Here is a 19,411-nt window from a genome sequence, read left to right as displayed (position 1 = left end):
TGACAATATTCAGCGGCAAAAATATACACACATTCAGAAAAATTGAAAAAGCAAAATTCTTTTTCACAGATTTATAACTTGACAAAAGAAAAAAGGAAAATTAATTCCTTAAATTAATAATTTAACTGACTAGATGTTGTTGTTTGGGAAAAACCTCATGAAATAAAGTTGCCTGCTTTTAGCAAAATTGCTGTCTTTAGGATATATACCATTGTAATCTTGCTCTTAATTAGAAATAATGACCTTCCAGTAATTATAAATTATAAATAAATTATAAATCTCTAGGTTTTTATGTTGGTTTGCAGTTACCACTACCTGTTATTGAATCAAAGTTCTGGTAATTTTGAGGGACTCCATTCAAAGATTCAGTTATGTTATATTGTTTGAACCTTTCAAGCATTACCCCAGTGTTCTCTGAAAACCATTGAATTATGTTGTTTTCCTTCAGAAGAATGTTATACGTTTCATGCATTCACTTGGAGCTTTCCTCACATTTGGAATTGGAATCATATATATTTTGGTTCAGACAATTATTTCCTATAAGATGCAGCCACAAATTCATGGGAAGGATATTTTTTGGATCAGATTGACAATACTGCTATGGTGTACAGTCAGCACAGTGAGTAGTATCCTTTGTGGTAAAACAGGCAAGTGATGAATGAGAGGTATTTCTTAAAAGTCTGTTTTAATGAAACATACTTTATTTTTAGGTGGTTAAACTGACCACTTTATAGCAATGCTGGAAAAGATCACAACATATATACATTTTGGAAGCTTTATTTTTTGTTTTCCAGAGGTAGCTGTGTTAGGCCATTACAACAAAAACAATAGAATATCTTTTGTATCTTTAAAAATTACCAAATTCATGAGCATATGTTTCCATGGTCTACAATTCATTTCACCAGTTGCATGAGATATTATTTCAGATAGGATTATATAGCTTATGGTATGTGATGCAGAAAGATAACAAATTAAGTCAGAAGGAAATAATATATAGAACATATAGTTGCGATTCATGAAACGGTTACTGGGTGTGACATAGATAATTTCATATTGCTGAATTAACGCATATAGTATGATTGAAAAAAACTTTTATCACTATCATGAGTTCTACCTGACTTCATTGTTTATTGCCCTTATTAATGTATTTTATCTCAGGATAATATTCCATGCAGCTGATGAAATGGATTGGAATCTAAAAAGTTTATGCCTTAATAATTTGTTAGTCTTCATTGTTAAGTATTCATTGCGTTCATATTATTTCATTCATATTACGTGTATTGGTTGTGAAAAGGATTTCATAATACAATATTTTACAAGAATAGGTAAATCTTTATCTGTATTTTGATGTATATATAAACATAAAAATATAAACATGTATGCAATATATTATTTATATCATTTAATATATTAATTTTTAGAGGCTGTGTTGTTGATAGAGTCCCTGTTTCTGTTGATTCTCTTCTCATTTGCATCCTCTTAACCCACATCTCATGGGTTTCTGGAGAATTCCCTGATCCTTAAGAACAATTTTCTGAATGATTGAAATGGTATGTCTATATTTTGTACTGATTAGGCTTCAGATGGGGCATTTGCTGCATTATTGGCATACTTCAAACGGATGGGGCAAACTAGAGATGACTAAAAGAAAACCATTCAAACTAAAGATTACACCATCTCTTCTCGAAACCTGCCTGTGACATAGTCTCAGCCTTTAAATCAAAGAAAAACAAATGGGGTTAAGGAAGGATGGATGGAGAGCAAGGCTATTTCCTCTGTGTTTCCAAGATATTCCTTAATGATTAAAGTGTCTATTTCTTCATTCATTTTACTCAACTTAAATGGAATAGACTCCCTATGGAAGCAGCATTGGGATCCCCAAGAGAAAGTAAGTTTGATTTTTCTTAAAAGACAACAGAGAGAAGATACAAAGGAAATGTGTCCAGTAGATTGCAGAAGACATTCCAAACTTTTTTAATGCATTGTAGTATTTATGTTATTTCCCCAAAATACCATACCCTAGTTCACACACACAAATATAAGCAAGATGCCAGTAACAAGACTGAAGTCTACAGTTTGCTTCATTACTGCGATTTAAAAAAAGATCCAAAGTAGCTGGTCTAGCCTCTTTAATTTATATTTTAACAGATAAAAGTGGTAGTAGAACTCATCTATTTTGTCTCTGGCAGGGTGTTTCTCGTATTATTCATGAGTAATGTGGCCTATATCTTGCCATCATTTTCCAACTTCAGCACCAATTGCAGAAATGTAAACATAAGATGAGCTTTTTTGTTGGATCAGACCAAAGCTTTATTCCCGGATGTTTCTGGAAAGCTCAAAGGCAGGGCATGAACAAAAGGTCTTTTATTTTGAGCCCCAGCAAGTATTATAACACCTCTGAACATAGAGAAAGAGTGTGTGTGTGTGTGTGTATATACATACACACCGTGTTTAGTATCCATTAATAGACTTCCAGAGTTAGGTAATAAATTGTCTTTCTCCCTGCTTTTGTTTAATTTGTTATTGCATCTGTTCAGCATACGTTAAAGCCTTCCCAAATTCAGCTCCCATAATCTCTAGGCAGCATCATCAAAGGCCAAGCTCCCTGAGCATTGTCTGTCTGGAAGACACTAGACTGGGATCTTTTAAATGTACATAAACATATATACATAATGGAACTAAAGGAAAAGTGTGATGCTCTCTTTAACCTCTAGTCAGTCTCCCCTATAGTTGTTTAAGGCCTTTTGACTGCTTTTAAAAAGACCTTGAAACAGAACTTGCAGCTTTTTAATTGTTGAAAGTCTTACTTCTTAATATATTGGTTTTAATTTGGTTTTATGTTTTAATTGTAAACTACCAAGATATATCAGTAGTCAGTAGTGTAAACATTCTAATAGAATGAATGTAAAATAAGGAACTTTATTGTGCTGTTTATTGGTTTTCATTACCTGAGTTCACTATTAGAACTAATGATGTTCTATCATTGAGAAGCACTCTCATAATACTTTTTTTAATGTCTTCTACAGGGATATGTCTTCCATATTATTAGCACAATTTCTGAATGGTCTTTGGCTTCCAGTGTCCTCAGTTTTTTCCTCACTTTTATCCGTGACTTCCAGGTAAGTTTCTCAACTGCAAGAGTGGGCAAACTTTTGGCAGACCGAAGGTGCTCTTAATTTGGGGGCAGTGGCTACAGATGAGATTGTATTTGGTGATGAGAGAAAGTAGATGGAACTGAGTGATGCCCATGGGATTTGCCATTTTTGAGTGAGCATTGTGTGGGAACTATAGTAGTACCTCGGTTCACGAACTTAATTCGTTCCGCGACTCTGGTCATGACCCGAATTGGTCGCGACCCGAATCAAATTTTCCCATAAGGTTCAATGTAAATATGGTTAATCCGTTCTGACCCCTCCGAATTTGGTCGCGACCTGATTTTGGTCGCATCCCGAATCAAATTTCCCCATAAGGTTCAATGTAATTACGGTTAATCTGTTCTGAACCATATGTTTTTTTTTTTTTAAACTGCAAAAATATGAAAAAAAATACAGTACGAAGAGAGAGAACACTAACCTTGCTCAACACGACTTCTGGCGTGGAGGACAGGAAGGCGGGTGGGGAGGCGGTTATTGCTTGGAGGGAGAGTCCCCCTCCCTACAGGAAGCCACGACCACGTGTCACGGGAGGGAAAATGGCCGCGGATCCTGTTTGCCACCCGATCCGGCGTTCGCGGAGGCAAAATTTTCTGAACGGAGCTGTTCGTGACCCGAATTGGTTGTGAACAGAAGCGTTCGTGACCCGAGGTACCACTGTATAAATAGGAGTTGGGTCATATAGACAGGTTTCTGCTTTACTAAATATCTTGTATTTGGAGATTTTGAAGTTAGTAAATCTGTCTGAAGCTGAGGTGGAATAGAGGCCATCAAAAACAATTTTCTGTACTTATGGGGCATTAAGATGATACTTTGTTAAAATGTATTATGAACTTCTGCAGCAAAAGTCAGCCTTTGATATTAGACCGTTAGACAGGTTGTAGGCAAGATAGGTGATTATTCAAAATATTTCATATTTATTTTTCTTTGTTTTCTGAGCTCAAAGCCAACTAGAGATATATGAATATTTTATTTTCAGAAACTGATCCTGAAATACATTTTTCAGAACAATTGCTTCTATAAAGGATAGAGCAAATTGCTCAGTTGTTAGCAATGAATTTTATTATTTATAAATTAATCAGGACTGTAGAGAAGTACAGTGGAACCTCGAGTTACGAATTTAATCCATTTCGTGACTCTGGTTGCAACTCGAATTGGTCGCAACACGAGGCAAATTTTCCCATAAGGTTCAATGTAATTACCGTTAATCCGTTCCAGTGTCCGCGGACCACGCGTCGGGCGTAAAAACAGCCACGGACCATGCGGCAGGGCGGAAAAATGGCTGCGGACCACATGTTGGGGTGGAAAAATGGCCACGGACCACATGTCAGGGGTGGAAAATGGCCGCGGACCACACGGCAGGGCGGAAAAACGGCCGCGGACCATGTGGAATGGGCGGAAAAATGGCCGCGGACCACGTGGCACGGGCGGAAAATGGCCGCGGACCATGTGGAATGGGCGGGAAAATGGCCACGGACCACGTGGAACGGGCGGAAAATGGTCACGGACCACGTGGAATGGGTGGAAAATGGCCGCGGACCACGTGGCACGGGTGGGAAAATGGCTGCGGACCACGTGGAATGGGCGGAAAATGGCCGCGGATCCGGTTCGTAAGTCAAGGCGAGTTTGCAAGTCGAGGTAAATTTTTGGGGCCGGAGCTGGTCGTATCTCGAAAAATTCGTAAGGAGGGGCGTTCGTAACTAGAGGTACCACTGTATATTAGATCTTTATTGCCTGCCCATAGTAAATGTCTCCTAATCCAAGATTTGATTGCAGAAAGGGCAGACCCGACATGTTACTGAGACTTGGGTGAAGGGAGAGTCTTTCCCTTTCAGAAGTGTGCCCATCCACATTTCTGATTTGAGTTTTGGGTTTTGCATCAGCTGCAAGTCCAAGGCAGGGGAGGGAGAGTGGCTGTTGTGATGCAAAGAGCCATGCCGGTAACCAGAGACACTGCCCTTCTGATTACCGGGTGTGAGGCCTTGTTTCTGAGGCTAGACTCAAGGGACGAGCTTTGATTGATGCTGCTTGTTAAATGTACAACATGGCTTAAGACCTGGACATTTTCAACACTGTTCCCAGTAAGTGCCCTCTTAGTAAGATCAGGGAGGGAAGGAGGGTTCTTTTTGGGTTTCTACTCAGAGCATTACTATCAGGGGTCTTCAAACTGACCCTTCTTGGTTGCTGCCTCCTCCTATGGACAGCATTCCCCCTTATGAATAGTGGCTCCAGTCCTTTTGGAATTTGTATTGTTTTAATCCTGGTTAGAGAAAAGGAGCGTACACAGCTTAAAACTGGATACAATTGAAGCAGCCTATAAGCCTAAGTAATACAAACATATATATTGTTTACCTCAGTGATAGAGGAAAACAATTAAAGGTATTGTGCTGCAGAATATTTCTCCCCTTCTTTCTTTCCTCCTCTCCTCATTACCCATTTTTGGGCTAGAATTTATGTAGTGCTTTACATGTTTAAATCAGTGGTGGGTATCAGAATCTATTTAGAGACTCATTTTTCCCCTGGGGTCCTTCCTGGGCCAGAGACATCAGTAATTGGCATTAGGAACACTTCTCAGAAGCCCAATCCACTGGCATCATGCAGCTTTTAAAGAAAAGGGCTCCAAGAACACTGGGAGCACCTGAGAGCAACATCTCCCAGGGAGCCAGCAAGGCCTCCCACCTCTTGGGAAAGGCAGGAGGGCAGGCAGAGCCCCAGAAACAGTCCCCTCTAGCACTTAGAAGTAGGGGCTCCCAAGGACGTCAACTTCTGTCCCTTTAGGGATAGACAAGGAGGGGACCAAAGTCTCAGAGATGGAATGACTTGGAACGACTCCATACAATTTTTGAACTTTGATAAAATTATTAACCCAGAATGCTATCCATGAGATTCCTTAATTTGCCTCTAAAATAGGATCTAGTGTGCATATCTGTCATGACTTTGTTGTTGCTTTATGATAACAGGACCAAATTAACTAATATATTTCATTCCTTTCCACCATTTATTGTAGAAAATCTCATTGCATACAGAAACAAGCCTACTTGGGCCTAATCTTTATTATACGCAAGAGCAGCTTCTACCAGATGACCAAGGAATGCCAATCACAGGAAGCATATGAGAAGAAGACAGAGAAAATGATGTAAATTAGAACTTCTCTCAGAAAAACGCTTTGGTTCAAACATGGCACTTCAATTTTTTAAAATGCAGGAATCATGATGACTAATGTTCCACTGGCATCAGCTTATATACACGGCTATATATATATGAACATTCAATGCAAGGTATAGAAATATAATTTTATATGAAAATACTGTAAAAAAAAAATCTTGAACCCATCCATAAGCTTCCCCCTTCTAGTCTAATTGCAGTAGCTGGGGAGAAGGATAGGGAAGTCACACAAAAAAGCCTTGGGGATCTACAGATTATGCATCCTTGATGTACATACAGATCAGCACAGCGTGGTAATATTCATTCATTCGTCACATATAGTTGCCCATCCCACAAACATGCCTCTGGGCAGCATACAATAAGAAACAAACTATAAAAAAGATACTTTAAAAAACATTCCATAATTTAAAAAATCAATATTATAAAAAAAAAAACCTGGAAAAGAGCATCTTTGGTATTACAGTGTAGCCATCTCACTAATTCTCCATTTTCCTGAGATCCCCAAGCCTGTTGACATACAGTAGCCACATTTTGAGGGACTTCCAGAAAGTAACCAAGGATGGGGCCAGTCTCACCTCGGTGGGAATTATGTTCCACAGGGCAGGTGCCATGGCAGAAAAGGCCCGACTCCTGTGTCCTGCCAGATGTAGCTCCTTAAAAAACGGGATCTGTAACATACCTCTTCTGCCGGACTTGATGGAATGGGCAGATGTAATTGGGAAAAGGCAGTTCCTCAATCCACCCCATGCCATGAAGGGCTTTAAAGGTCAAAACCAGCACCTTGAATTGGACCAAGAAGCAAACTGGCAACCAGTGCAACTCACAAAGCAGAGATGTAATGTGCTATTCTAGGAACACACATAACTCCCCATACCACCGCATTTTGCGCCAGCTGAAGCTTCTGAATACTCTTTGGGGCAGCCCCATGTAGAGTGCATTACAGTAGTCAACTTAGTTGGGAGGTGACCACGGTATGAGTGACTGTGACCAGAGCCTCCCAATCCAGGAACAGGCACAATTGGTGCACATGAAGTTGTGCAAAGGCCCTCCTAGCCACTACTGTCACCTGCTCTTTCAGCAGGAGTCATGAGTCTAAGAGGACTTTGAGCAGTGCAACGCCATCCAGTATCAAAGATGGCAAAGTCCCAGAACCAGAAGGCCTCCAAATCAAAGCCACTCAGCTTTGCCAGGGTTCAGCCAAAGCCTGTTGTTCCCCACCCAGGGCCCCACAGCCTCCAGGAACTGGGATAGGACATCAATAGCATTGCTTAATTTGCCAGGGGAGAATTATAAGATGTATAATTGGGTATCATTAGTATATCTCAGCAACAGATGAACTCACCCTGAGGCTTCATGTAGATGTTAAATAGGAGCAGAGAGAGCACTGAACGCTGTGACACCCTACACAGTAGGAGCCAAGGGCAAGTTCTCTCGCCTCCAATCAACACTGATATCGACCCTGGGGAAAGGAGGAGAGCCAGCACAATACCATGCCACCCACCCCCACTCCCTGGAGCTGATCCAAAAGGATACCATGGCTGATTGTATCAAAGGCTGCTGAGAGGTCAAGCAGAAGAGGATGGATACCCATCCCGCTCTTGCCAGAGATCATCTAAAAGCATGACCAGTGCCGTTTCTGTTCTGTTCCCAGGCCTGAATCCTGACTGAAAGGAGTTCAGCTCATTCGTATCATCCAGGGTCCTCTGAAGTAGCTGTGCGACCACCTTCCCCAAAAGGGAGGTTAGGCACTGGACAAAAATTGTTCAGTATGGTGGGATCCAGCGATGGGTCCTTGAGGAAGGGGTAAACCAGCACCTCCTTAAGAGGTGGAGGAACGACCCCCTCACACAAGGAAGAATTCATCACCGCTAGAACCCACCCACAAGACACCCCTCAGGCAGCTTTAGTTAGCCAGGAGAGGCATGGATCTAAAGAGCAGGTGGCTAAGCTCACAGTCATAAGGACCCTATCCACTTCCTCAGGCCCAATAAGTTCAAACTCTTCCTAGGTAACAGGGCAAGACTCTACCCCAGGCACCTCCCCGGGACCTGCAACAAGGCCAGCGTCCAACTGAGAATGAATTTGAGTGACTTTATCTAACAAATGCTGAACAAATTCTTCTGCGCGGCCTTGTAGGGGGATCTCTGAGCCCTCTACCAAAGAGGACACATACCACCTAAAACAAGGCTGCCGGATGGCTATCTGCAGACACAATAAGGGCAGAGAAGTATTGTCGCTTCGCCACCCTTACTGCTACAAGGTAGGCCTTAAGTGCAACTTTAACCTGTGTTTGGTTGAATTCGTCCCTTGTTGAGTGCCAGCGATGCTCTACACATCTCCCATTTCATCTCCCTCAGCATTTATGTGAACCACAGGGAGTGATGGGATCCAAGAGAGGGGAGAGGCCGCATAGGCACAATCCAATCTAAGGCCTCAGCAGCCCTCTTGTTCCAAGCGGCAACCAAGGCTTCAGACTATGCAGCAAACTGGCAGGAACAATCCCCAGCTCCCTCTGAAACCCATCTGGGTCCATCAGTCACCAAGAGAAGACCAATCTAATAGGTCCTGCCTCCCTGCAGTGGATAGTGGCACCAGAGAATCTCATGGCCATCAGGACATGACCTGACCATGACAAGGGGGACACTGAAAGCTCCCCCAATTCCAGATCACATTGTCACTGCTCTGACAGGAAAACCAGATCAGATGTGCAACCACTGTACCATGTCGGGCCCTGGATGATCTGGGATAGCCCGTGGCTGTCATGGTAGCCATGAATTCCTAAGCCGCCTCAGACCCACCAGAGAAGGCAGATTGAAGTTCCTGCAGATCACAAGTCTGGGGAACTCTACTGCCAACCCAGTAATAGTGTCAAGCGGCTGAGGCAGGGAGATTGCTATGCAACAGGGAGGCTAGTACAGTAGCAACAGTCCCAACTGATCCCTAGAGCCCAACTTAATGAAAGGGTCTCACATCCAGCAACCTGCAAAGTAGTGCCCCTGAAAGCCTGAAGACACTCCTGGATGACAATCACCACACTTCCACCCCTGCCCTGAGGTCTCAGTTGATGCCACACCCGAAGCCCACCTGACACTTTTGAAAGGGGAACCCCCCTTTCCAGCGCCAGCCAGGTCTCAGTAATGCACGCCAGGTTGGTCCTCCCATCTGTGATTAAATCACAAATGAGGGAGGCCTAATTACAGGCTGACCTGGCATTTAGTAGCAGCAGCCAAAAGCCAGGGCCTCAGAAGGGCAGCTGACCAGGCACTGGGTTTGAGTTCCAGTGGCTGGAACGTGGACCTGGTATAAGGCACCAAGCCCGCATTTCCTGAGAGTGGCCTTCTCCTGGTCTCTTGTGGCCTTCTCCCAGTGTCCTATACCCATCATTACTGTGATATTCTGACCTGCCCTAACATCGCCCTGAGGCCCCACCATCCCCCAATCCAGCTTCCCCAGTTCTCAAGCCAGGGGATCCCCTCCTGTCTTCAGTATATCTATCCAAGGAAGAGGATGCTAAGTCCCCTGAGACACTTTAGCCCTAGCTCTCAGTGCCATCACCTCTCCAAAAACCACCTCCCCTCCCACCCAACAAACACAATCACCTCCAACCAATCCCCCCTCACCAGCTTTCACCCAGGAAGGGCCATTAGTCTATCAGTGAGGAAAATCTGCATTGATAATCTCACATTACCATCATTACCAGCCCATCTGGAAGATGGAGCCTGCAGAGTGTAATCAACCACAAAATGATCACCGCACTGTCCTTTTCAGGTGTCAGCAAGAAGATGGCCTCTGTGGGGGTGGGGGTGGTTCACAGCAGCCTGCCAACACCAATTTGCTGCTATCTCTTCCTCACCCTGCCACCACTAACAGTTGCTGGAATCCTGGCAAGCCCCTTGGCTAGGAGGCAGCAAAAAGTGCAGCGCCACATCTCCAGTATTTCCCAGCACCAGCTGACAGGGCTGCACAGCACTGTAGCCACTGAAAGTCTCAGCATCACAATTGTGCAACTGGGCTGTATCATCACCATCACTACCACACAAGATGCCCAGTCTCCTGCCACTGGCTGTCAATGAAACATCATCTTGGCCCTTGCCAAGGTCTTCCGCAATCCCCAGTGGTGCTGCATTCCCAAGGCTTTGGCAGCAGCAATGGAAATCTCCACCCAACAAGCCTCCCCCCAGACAATCCCTGAAGAATCCTGCACTAAAGGTAGAAATCTGGAGCAGGGGTGGGGGGATAAGGAAGCAAGGTCTCCTCCACAGAACCAGAAGCTCAAGGCTCCATTACATGCAGTCCAGTTGGTCCAAGCTAGGATCCAACACAAAGCAGTCAAACATAGGGCAAGCCTATTGTTTAGCACTGCACCGCAAAAAGTTCTGAGTAAGTACCAACCACACATACCTCCACTCTACTCCAAAAATGTACAGAAACTGACAAAAAATGAGGGCTAGGGTTAGAAAACCCTATAGAAAAATATGAAGTAGATCAGCATGGATTATGTTCTAATCAAATGAGTAATGAATACCTTTAAAGAATAAGCCAGTGAGATTTCCCCATTGGTAATATTTATTATAGAAAAAGGAGAAACACAATTGATTTTATTTGAATTCTATAGCTGCCCATCTCAACAAGTGACTATGAAATGAATTAATGAATTAAACTGATTCACAGAAGAGGTAATAAAAACGTAGGCTATACATCATCTGGTGCTCAAACCTAAATCAAATATGGGAAGGATAAAGTAATATCAAACTCATTCTACCAAATGCAGATTTTTATGAAGCCAAAACAAATCCCAAACAAGCCAATTACTACTGAACTTCTCTGAGGCCACAATGCTGACTGTATAATTATTTAGGAGACAGAGGGGTGGATCAAAAACTGGTGGGAGATAGTGACTGGAATATCCTGGAAAAGGGTATAAGTAGCTAGCTAAATCCCTGAACATGAGCACACCATGCTGCAAATACTTTGTTCATTTGTTCTAATTAAAAATGTAATATGTTGAAAAGGAGAAGTCAAACCTTTAATTTCTTGAGAAACCAATGAGTTATTAATAATTAATGACCGAAAAATGTTATTTTTGAGTTTTGGGACAAACCCACTTAAATAACAGATCAACATTAATCACTGAGCCTTCTAAATCAAACCTAGGCTAGTATATTTCTGTCAATATCAAGCTAGTTATATGCTTTAGAAATATTTGCAACTGAAGAATTCTATCTACATTTCATCTATGGAACCAGTCTGGAGACTTAATGATCAGCACAAATATAAACTGTATTTACTATAAAAAATGAAAAACTATAATGAATTATTCAAATAGTCTTCTGAGCAAATCATATTCTTCTCAATAAGATTCTAGATTTGCATACTTATCTTGGCACTGGGGTATACTTGTACCCATTAATACCATGTAAACATCACAAAAATTAGAATTATGATAGGTTACGCATGAACAGCAACAGGCAATTTTTTTAGCAAGCTCCAGAAGCGAAATAGCTGAAAGTGAATTCTCTGCTGAGAACTAGCTTTGTTAAGACTGATACATTTTTTTCCGAATTGCCTCCAAGGCTGCCTCTTGTTTCCTCAGCAACAGTTTAAGCCTTGCTATTTTTTCATCTTTTATTGTCTCTTCCAAGTTTGGTGGGCTGAAAGGAAAAGGATCCTTTTTGAAAGAACCCTCACTGAGAGCAGTTTCATTTTCATGGCAATATGAAGTAGGATTCAAAACACTGTTCGCTTCATTGTGAACACAAGGATTTGTGACTTTATGAGAGCACTGCAGAAAACTAGTAGAATGTTCTTGTTCTGATAGGTCCTTTGTGCAAGAATTACTCAAGCTTTCCATTACTGAGTAAGAGTTATTACATTCTGAGTTCAGCACTGTTGTAACAACATTTTTGCTCCTCTTTGGATTTTCTAAAACTGGTATTGCTTTTATCTTCCTCTTTATACTCAAATATTCTCCTTGTTCCCCAATTATCTGTAGATGAAGAATAAAAACAGTAGTATTTATTACTGTGATAATATAAATTAAGCAACCCACTCAACAGCTATTCTGGATGCAACCAGTGTCTTTGGGACAATGTCACAAAGACCATAGGACATTTTTCTCCCTTTTTCTTCCTAGGGTTCTTCTCCCATTTTGTGGATGTTCTGTTAGAAAGCCCAATTTTAGAAGGGGTCAAAAGGAGGTGTGTTACAGGAGTAGATAGAAAGCATGCTAGGAAAAAATTGATTCTACTGAACTCAAAGTCTTCTGAAACACCCTCTCTAAACCAACATGCAACTTAAACAAGTCCATTAGCTTAGATTTACTTCCTCCACTGCTTACTCCCTCCCAGAGGTGGGAGGGATAGGCACATCTTCCCCTAAAACTGCTCTTCCTTTAACAACTCTCTAGAAGTGAGAACTGCCCTGTTCAAAGATTTCACATTATACTGACTATATCCTTTTTCATTAAGGAAAAGCAAATAATAGGACATTATTTCATGTTCAAAACTTTAAATACTCAAATTGCTTCACTTGCTACAGTATATCTCCTCCTTTTGGATTCTACAGAACTCTAAAATAATGACAGAAAACTGTCAAGAACTATAAAAATAATAAGGGCATATATCTTGATGTTACATGAATACTTCTATCTCTTGAAATATAGTTTTTAAATAAAATGTTGTTAGTATTTTTCTCATTCACTTTCAAAATCAGTTGTAGAGCACATGCTCTGCAGGGAGGTCCAGAATGAAAGTTTTGGCTTCTACAGACAAGATCAGACAAAATGAATAATACTCCTGTGTTCTGCTGATCATCTGCCAATGTTTTGCCTCCATCTAAGTTCATATGGTAATTAAAGTACTTCTAAAGTTACAGACCCTAATGAATGGGCAGATTAGGTTAGGTAAGCTTAAGTCCCCGCAAACATAATTGTAATTACACTATGTTTAAATTATCCCACTGATTTCAAGGGATCTAAGTTTAATCTATTTTTCATTTCAAATTCTATTTTAGTCCACAGCCTATTTTCTCTTGATGTTTTCATCAACTTCTCCTCCTCATTTTTCTATCTTCTTTTCTATTACTTATCTACACAGTTCATCTTATTCCTAGGCCTACACGAGATTTTCCAATCTATCAGCACTCAGATTGTTCCATTTGCTCAACAGTTCTATTATGAAACATTTCATGACATCACAATTTAGTCAGTCATTGTGAGAGGCTTTATTATTCCTAGCAGTTAACAATAGGGATGAATATAAAAAGAATATGAACAATTATTTAGCATAAATGTAATATTCTACATACCCTTTCTTCTTCAGATTCACTTTTTATAGGCATCAGATTACCAATATCATTCATTTGTACAGTGCTGGAAAATACAGATGCTTCTGAACTTTTAGAAGGAACTGATAAAAAAATTCTCCTAAGACATACTCTCTCTTCTTTCAAGAGACCAAATTTCTTTCTCAACTGAAGATACTGCTCTTTCTGTTGCTTTTGCATATGCTTCATCCAAATAGGGATTCCTGAAGAAGTTATTTCAACCTAAAATAGTAAACATTCAGTATATTACTCAATCATTCCTTAAAGTGATTTACAAGTGAAAATCAGACAATAAATGTATAAACATCAGTCCAAAACAATAAAAGTATATTAAAACTATAGCTTATCAAATATAAGCATCCACAGGTAGTCCTCGACTTACGACCACAATTAGAACTGGAATTTCAGTCACTAAGCAATGTGGTTGTAAAGCGAGATGTCATGTAACCACATTGCTTAGCAACTGCAACCCTGGCAATTCCTCTTGCTGTCGTTAAGCACCCATCCCAATCCAAGCCATTTCAGGCTTGGTCCCTCCCAGCCCTGACCCTCAGTAAAGTAAGGGACTGCTTCCAACTTCCCCTACCTGCCTATCTCCCCCCCATCTCTGCTCTTTTGGACACCCTGTAAACTGCCTTGCAGGGCGGCAAGCAGCCACCCCAGCCTAGTCCCACCCGCAATCTCCCTCACCATCCTGCACTCTGAGACCCCTCCTGCCCTGCATTCGGTCACCCCAGCTGACCTTGCCATCTCTTGCTCCTGTTGCTGACAAGGCATGCCCGGCCTGGCTGCTGGGCGAGGCTGGAGCTGGCTTTGTGCTAAGGGAAAAAAAAAAGCACAAAGCAGCTTAAAGGGGCTGCAGCATGCCCAACAGCTTTAGCTCCAGAGGGCTAAGGCTGGTCTGGTCTACCCCCTTTCCCAAGAAGGAGGAACGGTCTACTCATAAAAAATGGGTAGGAATCCTTTTTCTCAGTGCAAAGCCAGCTCCAGCTCTGTCCAGGAGCCCGGCAAAAAGGGGCGTTTTAGGATGCTGTGGCTGAGGGGCTGCCTTTACCATTTTCTTTTCTTTTTCTCAGTGCAAAGCCAGCCCAGCCTAGCCCAGCGCAATGACTGAATGGTGGTCCTCATGAATGGTGGTCCTCATGAATGACACCTGTCCCAGCACCCCATGGTCATGTGACTGTGATCTGGGCACTTGGTAACCTGTTCGCACTTACAACTGGTTGGGGGAGATTTACCTCCGCGATCATCTGATTGCCATTTGCAACCTTCTCCACCAGCTTTCCCAGAAAATCGGTGGGGAAGCCAGCAGGGAAGGTTGCGAGTCACTGGGGTAAGTCTCCCCCACCTGTACACCCTTCCCAGCTCCTCTGTGCTCATGCCAAACCAGCCAGTCATGCACACCTGCACTCCCACCCTAACCCAGGTGGTGCCTCTTGCACACTATGAGCTCTCCCTGACCTGCACGGTGCCTCTCATGCATCCGCCATGACCAATGCCTCTTGTACACCCCCATGCACCCTCCCTGACCCATGCTACACCCTCCCCAACCCATGCGACACCTCTTGTGCACCCCGTATACCCTCCCCAACCCAAGCAGCATCTCTCATGCACCCTCCCCAACCAGCGCCTCTTGTGTACCCCCGTGCACCCTCCAAGACCTGCATGGTGCCTCACATGCACCCTCCCTGACCCACAAAGCACCTCTGAAGTACCCCCATGCACCCTCCCCAACTTGCACAGCACCTCTCATGCACCCCCGTGCACCCTCCAAGACCCACATGGCACCTCTCACGCACCTCCTCCCCCACCCTGCAGCAGCAACTTACCTGCCTGCCGGCCTGGGACTTGCAACTTCCTGCTGGCTTCCCCACTGACTCTGATTGTGGGAAGCTGGCAGGAAGTTACCTCATCTAACAACTGTGGGATTCAGTTAGCGACAGCAACCAGGACTGCAGGGATTGCTCTCGCTAAGTGATGCGGTTGTGCTTTACGACCGCATTGCTTAGCAAAGGAAATTCCGGTCCCAATTGTCATTGTAAGTTGAAGACAACCTGTATTCATTAAAAAAGACTTCCTGACCATCTGAAATTGTGAAGCCTATTCAAAAACAGGAAGAAAACCACGGCAACATCCTTCAGCAAATTATTCTGCAAGGAAGAGGTTACTACAGAAAAGACATTTTATTTCCACATCCACCAATCATATTGGTAGATATGAACATGATCTCTATAACTAATCTTAGGGCCCAAGCTGCTTTAGTTGAATAGTAAATCATTCTTCAAATGACTTGACCTCAAGCTCTTTCAAATTTTAAAAGTGATAGCTAGCACTTTGAATTGGTCCCAGAAATATGGTGATTAATGCAGCTGGTGCAGATCTGGGCTGATAAGCTAATTACGCCATCATATAAATACAATTTGATATGATTTGATGAATTACCTGTTGCTCTTCCTTTTTAACTGCATGATGTAGCACAAGTGGCAATGTAGCATCAGCAGCTCCTTTAGAAGAAAGAGCTTTCTGTGTAATACCATATGTGTTTTCTTTTCTGACGTATTTCTGAGCAACATTTATCCCAACTGAAACACTCCCCCATGAGGGCACTACTTCATGTTGGCTGGTGCTGCTTATTTGCAGATTGTCATGTAGTAAGGGAGAAGGTGTTGATTCTGCTTTTAAACCCTTCCTCACTTCAGATTCTAGATAAGGTATCATATTCTCACTGGACTTAGGTTCTTTTACATTAGATGCAATCCCTTTGTTTTTTGATAGTACGAGGTTGACAACTTGACTGGTTATTGTACTATCTGCAGCTGAACTAGTTAATTCTGATGCTTGTTTTCTGACATTTGTGCTTTCTTGATTGCTATGCTTGGGTGTTAATAAAATATTAGCTTCTTTTGTAGTCAATAAATACACCTTCCCATTGTACATTACTAGAGCATTGTCTTTTATAGAGGTAATTTTTGCATGGCTTTCACCGAGGCTATTAGAACAAGTAGGCAGAATACTGGTAGAATCGCTTTGGGCATTTTTTGTATCAGCTAATGTTTTTAAGATCTTAGATGCCATGTTGTTAGATGATTTTACAGGGACAAGGCAAGATGCTGACGACTGTGGATTTTCATGAACAACCCATTTCATAGGAGTTGTCTGGTCTTCCATACTGTCAGATGTTGATACTTCTACAGCAGAGCTATTGACAGCTTTTTGTGGTGTTGCCAGTATTAAAGAATTAGATACTCCTGCCACCGGTTTTGGACATATCTTTCGCAATGATTTTGAAGCAGGCATTTTCACTGCATTTACCGGTGATACAAAAATAACAGTTGGTGCATTTGTAACTTCTCCTGTCCCTGAAGTATTTGAGGCTGCAGCCTTATCCAGGATTTTCTGCTGAATTACTGGTGGCAAAAAAGAAGCTGGAAGAGATTTAACTTTGGCATGAGCTGGTATTTGGAGGTGATGTCCAGAAAGCAACATTGGCGATTTCACAGAATGTAGAGTATTTTTATTCCTCACAATTGCTGTATCTGTATTGTTTGTGTCTGAACAAACTGGAGCAATAACTTTCTGCAAGGATGATCTATCAGCTGAATAACTACTCTGAATGCCAGAAACCGCTGATGTAGTTGGATTTTCTTTTACAACAGAAGCTACATTAGCTTTTTCTAGTTGATTTAAAGGCTTTGGTAAAATTAATGGTCGGGATATAACTGTCTTTAATTCAGAGATTTTAGCAGCAGGAGATGTAGTAGTAACTGTAAACAAAGTCTTCACATTATCATGAAGAGATACTGAAACATTTCCTTTAACAGCATGAGACATGACTGGAGACTGAACCAGAGGCCTCAAGTTATCTAAAGGTTTAGAAGCTGGAAGCAATTTCAAAAGTTTTTTTCCATCCAGCCCAGTCATATGAACTACTCAATATATATGACCTGTAATACTTAAAGAAAAAAAAAACATATAAATTATTGCTGCTCATAACTAGTTTGCATGCTGAACATATTTGAATCATATCTTAATCAAATTTTTAAATATCTAATAAATATCTTAATTTTGTGAGTATAATAAATATTATCCTACTTTGGTGGGGATTTCTCCTAGATTCCAAAATTTAGAGTACTCTCAAAAGCCTTTCAATGAATACCTACAGAAGAAAAAAATCATTCCAACTATTGTATTAGTTTTATAAAATGTAACTTAAACACCAATCCTGAAGAAAAGATGAAGGCACACTCCCACTGGTGACAAGATTATGATATCACTGTTCAATTCCTCCAGTCAATAGGTGTTCTGTTAAATTATTACCCCTTTCTGCTTTTTAAATAGGTTCTAAAATCTTGTCACATTCTTAGAACAAATGAGTTAAAATATTTTTTTTTAGCTGGAAGATAGAACAGAAACAAAGCCTACCTATTCTAAACAGAATAAAAGTTGAATCATTTGAATGCAATGGGATATAAATGCAATGCAATAATTGATCAATCAGTCAATCAATCAGGACAACAGAAAGTACCAATAGAAGAGAATATGTGTAGCTCAGGGTTGAACTGTGGAGTCCTTGGGGTTCTGAGCTTGATTGTTTTCTTGCAAACGTTTCATTACTAGCCAGGTAATGAAATGTTTGCAAGAAAACAACCAAGCTCAGAGGACCCCAAGGACTCCACAATAGAAAGTCTAGGGCTATTTTCCTCCAACAGAATGGAAATGATTTCAAGTTTACAGTATTATTTCGACTGCCTTCCTTAGTTACAAAAGTGCCTTCTATTATTGCTACAACAGGGATGGGCAGGCTGTTTATTTATAGAATATTCAGTTATTTATTACTGTGAGATCTACAAACTGGAACCTGGCACAAATTGCAAGCACGTAATGAAACCAATTTTGAGCCTGAAGAACACCAGAACAGAAGTTCAGCTTCTTCCACAAGTATCTGCTCCAAGTTACCCCAAGTTTTCTTCAGTTCAACAATTAATTTATAATTAGTTTATATATTTTTTCCTACTGGTACTGTTAAACATTGCAAATCTACTCAATCAAAAATCCACTACAAATCACCAGTACCCTCAGATCTGCCTTCTGATATAAAAGAACCCACACTTCGCTTTTGCCCAGCCTTTGCCCATCAAGGATAAGATAAAAGCGGCAGCCTTCCCCCAACCACTTCACCGCTCAATGAATACCTCGGCAGACAAGTTCGACAGGAAAAAGGAGGGCGAGGGATGGCTTTCGCCATGTTTTTCAAGAATCAGCAAGGAGCCACTGGCGAGCCTGCGAGCGAGCAGCGAACCCAGCAGTAAGCGGCGCTGTGGGAGTTGAGCCACGACGGCCGGGGACAAAGACGGCGCTGCCTCTCTCCACAGCGGTCGCGTAGCCCTCGATCTCCGCAAGCAACCGGAATAGCCGATGTGGTCGAGCCCCACGCCGCCACCCCAGCTGCCCCTTCCCCCACAACCAGAGAGCTCGGGAGGGGAATTCTCAATACTCGCTACGACGGGGCGGCAGCTGCCGGGCCCCCTCCCCGTCTCCATTCTGACCTACTCCCAACGCCGTCGCGGACATCGGAACTGGGGAACTCCAGGATCAAATCCCGAAAGAGTTACCTCGATCCGAGACGACAACTCCTTTGCCAAGGGAAACCTTTAAATCCACTCTATTGACGTATTTCCGGGCGTGGAGGAATCCTAGTAAAACTACTTCCCTTTTCTTTCCGCGGAGCACCCAAAAAGAGCCACTTCCTGTACCTCTACTTCCGGCAATCG

At 42.1% G+C, this 19,411-nt stretch overlaps 2 protein-coding genes across 7 annotated transcripts in view; one reads left to right on the top strand and one right to left on the bottom strand.

The window, feature by feature from the left end:
• The window catches only part of DRAM2 (DNA damage regulated autophagy modulator 2), a 27,272-nt gene extending 11,970 nt beyond the window's left edge, over positions 1–15,302 (top strand). For all 3 annotated transcript variants that reach the window (XM_025166922.2, XM_007428687.4, XM_088154534.1), the window contains 4 exons: positions 449–626; positions 1,809–1,888; positions 3,027–3,119; positions 6,160–15,302. In XM_025166922.2, coding sequence (XP_025022690.1) covers positions 449–626; positions 1,809–1,888; positions 3,027–3,119; positions 6,160–6,267 — 459 coding nt within the window. In that variant the 3' untranslated portion in view covers positions 6,268–15,302. The remainder of the gene's footprint in view (positions 1–448; positions 627–1,808; positions 1,889–3,026; positions 3,120–6,159) is intronic.
• Positions 11,853–19,411, bottom strand: LRIF1 (ligand dependent nuclear receptor interacting factor 1). Of its 4 annotated transcripts, none has more exons than XM_088154532.1 (4): positions 19,394–19,411; positions 16,083–17,592; positions 13,623–13,862; positions 11,853–12,303 (listed from the first exon to the last, which is right to left on the bottom strand). In XM_088154532.1, the coding sequence occupies exons 2-4, from the start codon at positions 17,559–17,561 to the stop codon at positions 11,854–11,856; spliced, it is 2,169 nt and encodes a 722-aa protein (XP_088010658.1). In that variant the 5' UTR covers positions 17,562–17,592; positions 19,394–19,411; the 3' UTR covers position 11,853. The 4 variants fall into 4 exon arrangements, with proteins under 4 accessions (XP_088010658.1, XP_007428745.1, XP_088010656.1 ...); XM_007428683.4 differs by lacking the exon at positions 19,394–19,411 and adding an exon at positions 19,253–19,387; XM_088154530.1 differs by lacking the exon at positions 19,394–19,411 and adding an exon at positions 17,733–19,246.

Source organism: Python bivittatus, unplaced genomic scaffold (assembly GCF_059951505.1).
Source record: "Python bivittatus isolate LINGU-HERP-01145 unplaced genomic scaffold, Pbiv_v1 ctg000700_np1212, whole genome shotgun sequence".
NCBI lineage: Eukaryota > Metazoa > Chordata > Lepidosauria > Squamata > Pythonidae > Python > Python bivittatus.
Note: the sequence above shows the minus strand (reverse complement) of the source record. Positions and strands in the feature narration are given on the sequence as shown.

Excerpts from the sequence above, each read along its gene's own strand:
- LRIF1 (XM_088154532.1), bottom strand. The coding sequence starts at position 17,561 with ATGACTGGGCTGGATGGAAAAAAACTTTTGAAATTGCTTCCAGCTTCT. Across the intron at positions 13,863-16,082 it reads TTAAAAAGGAAGAGCAACAG|GTTGAAATAACTTCTTCAGG; the intron begins GTAATTCATCAA and ends TTACTATTTTAG. Across the intron at positions 12,304-13,622 it reads GTGAATCTGAAGAAGAAAGG|ATAATTGGGGAACAAGGAGA; the intron begins GTATGTAGAATA and ends CTTCATCTACAG.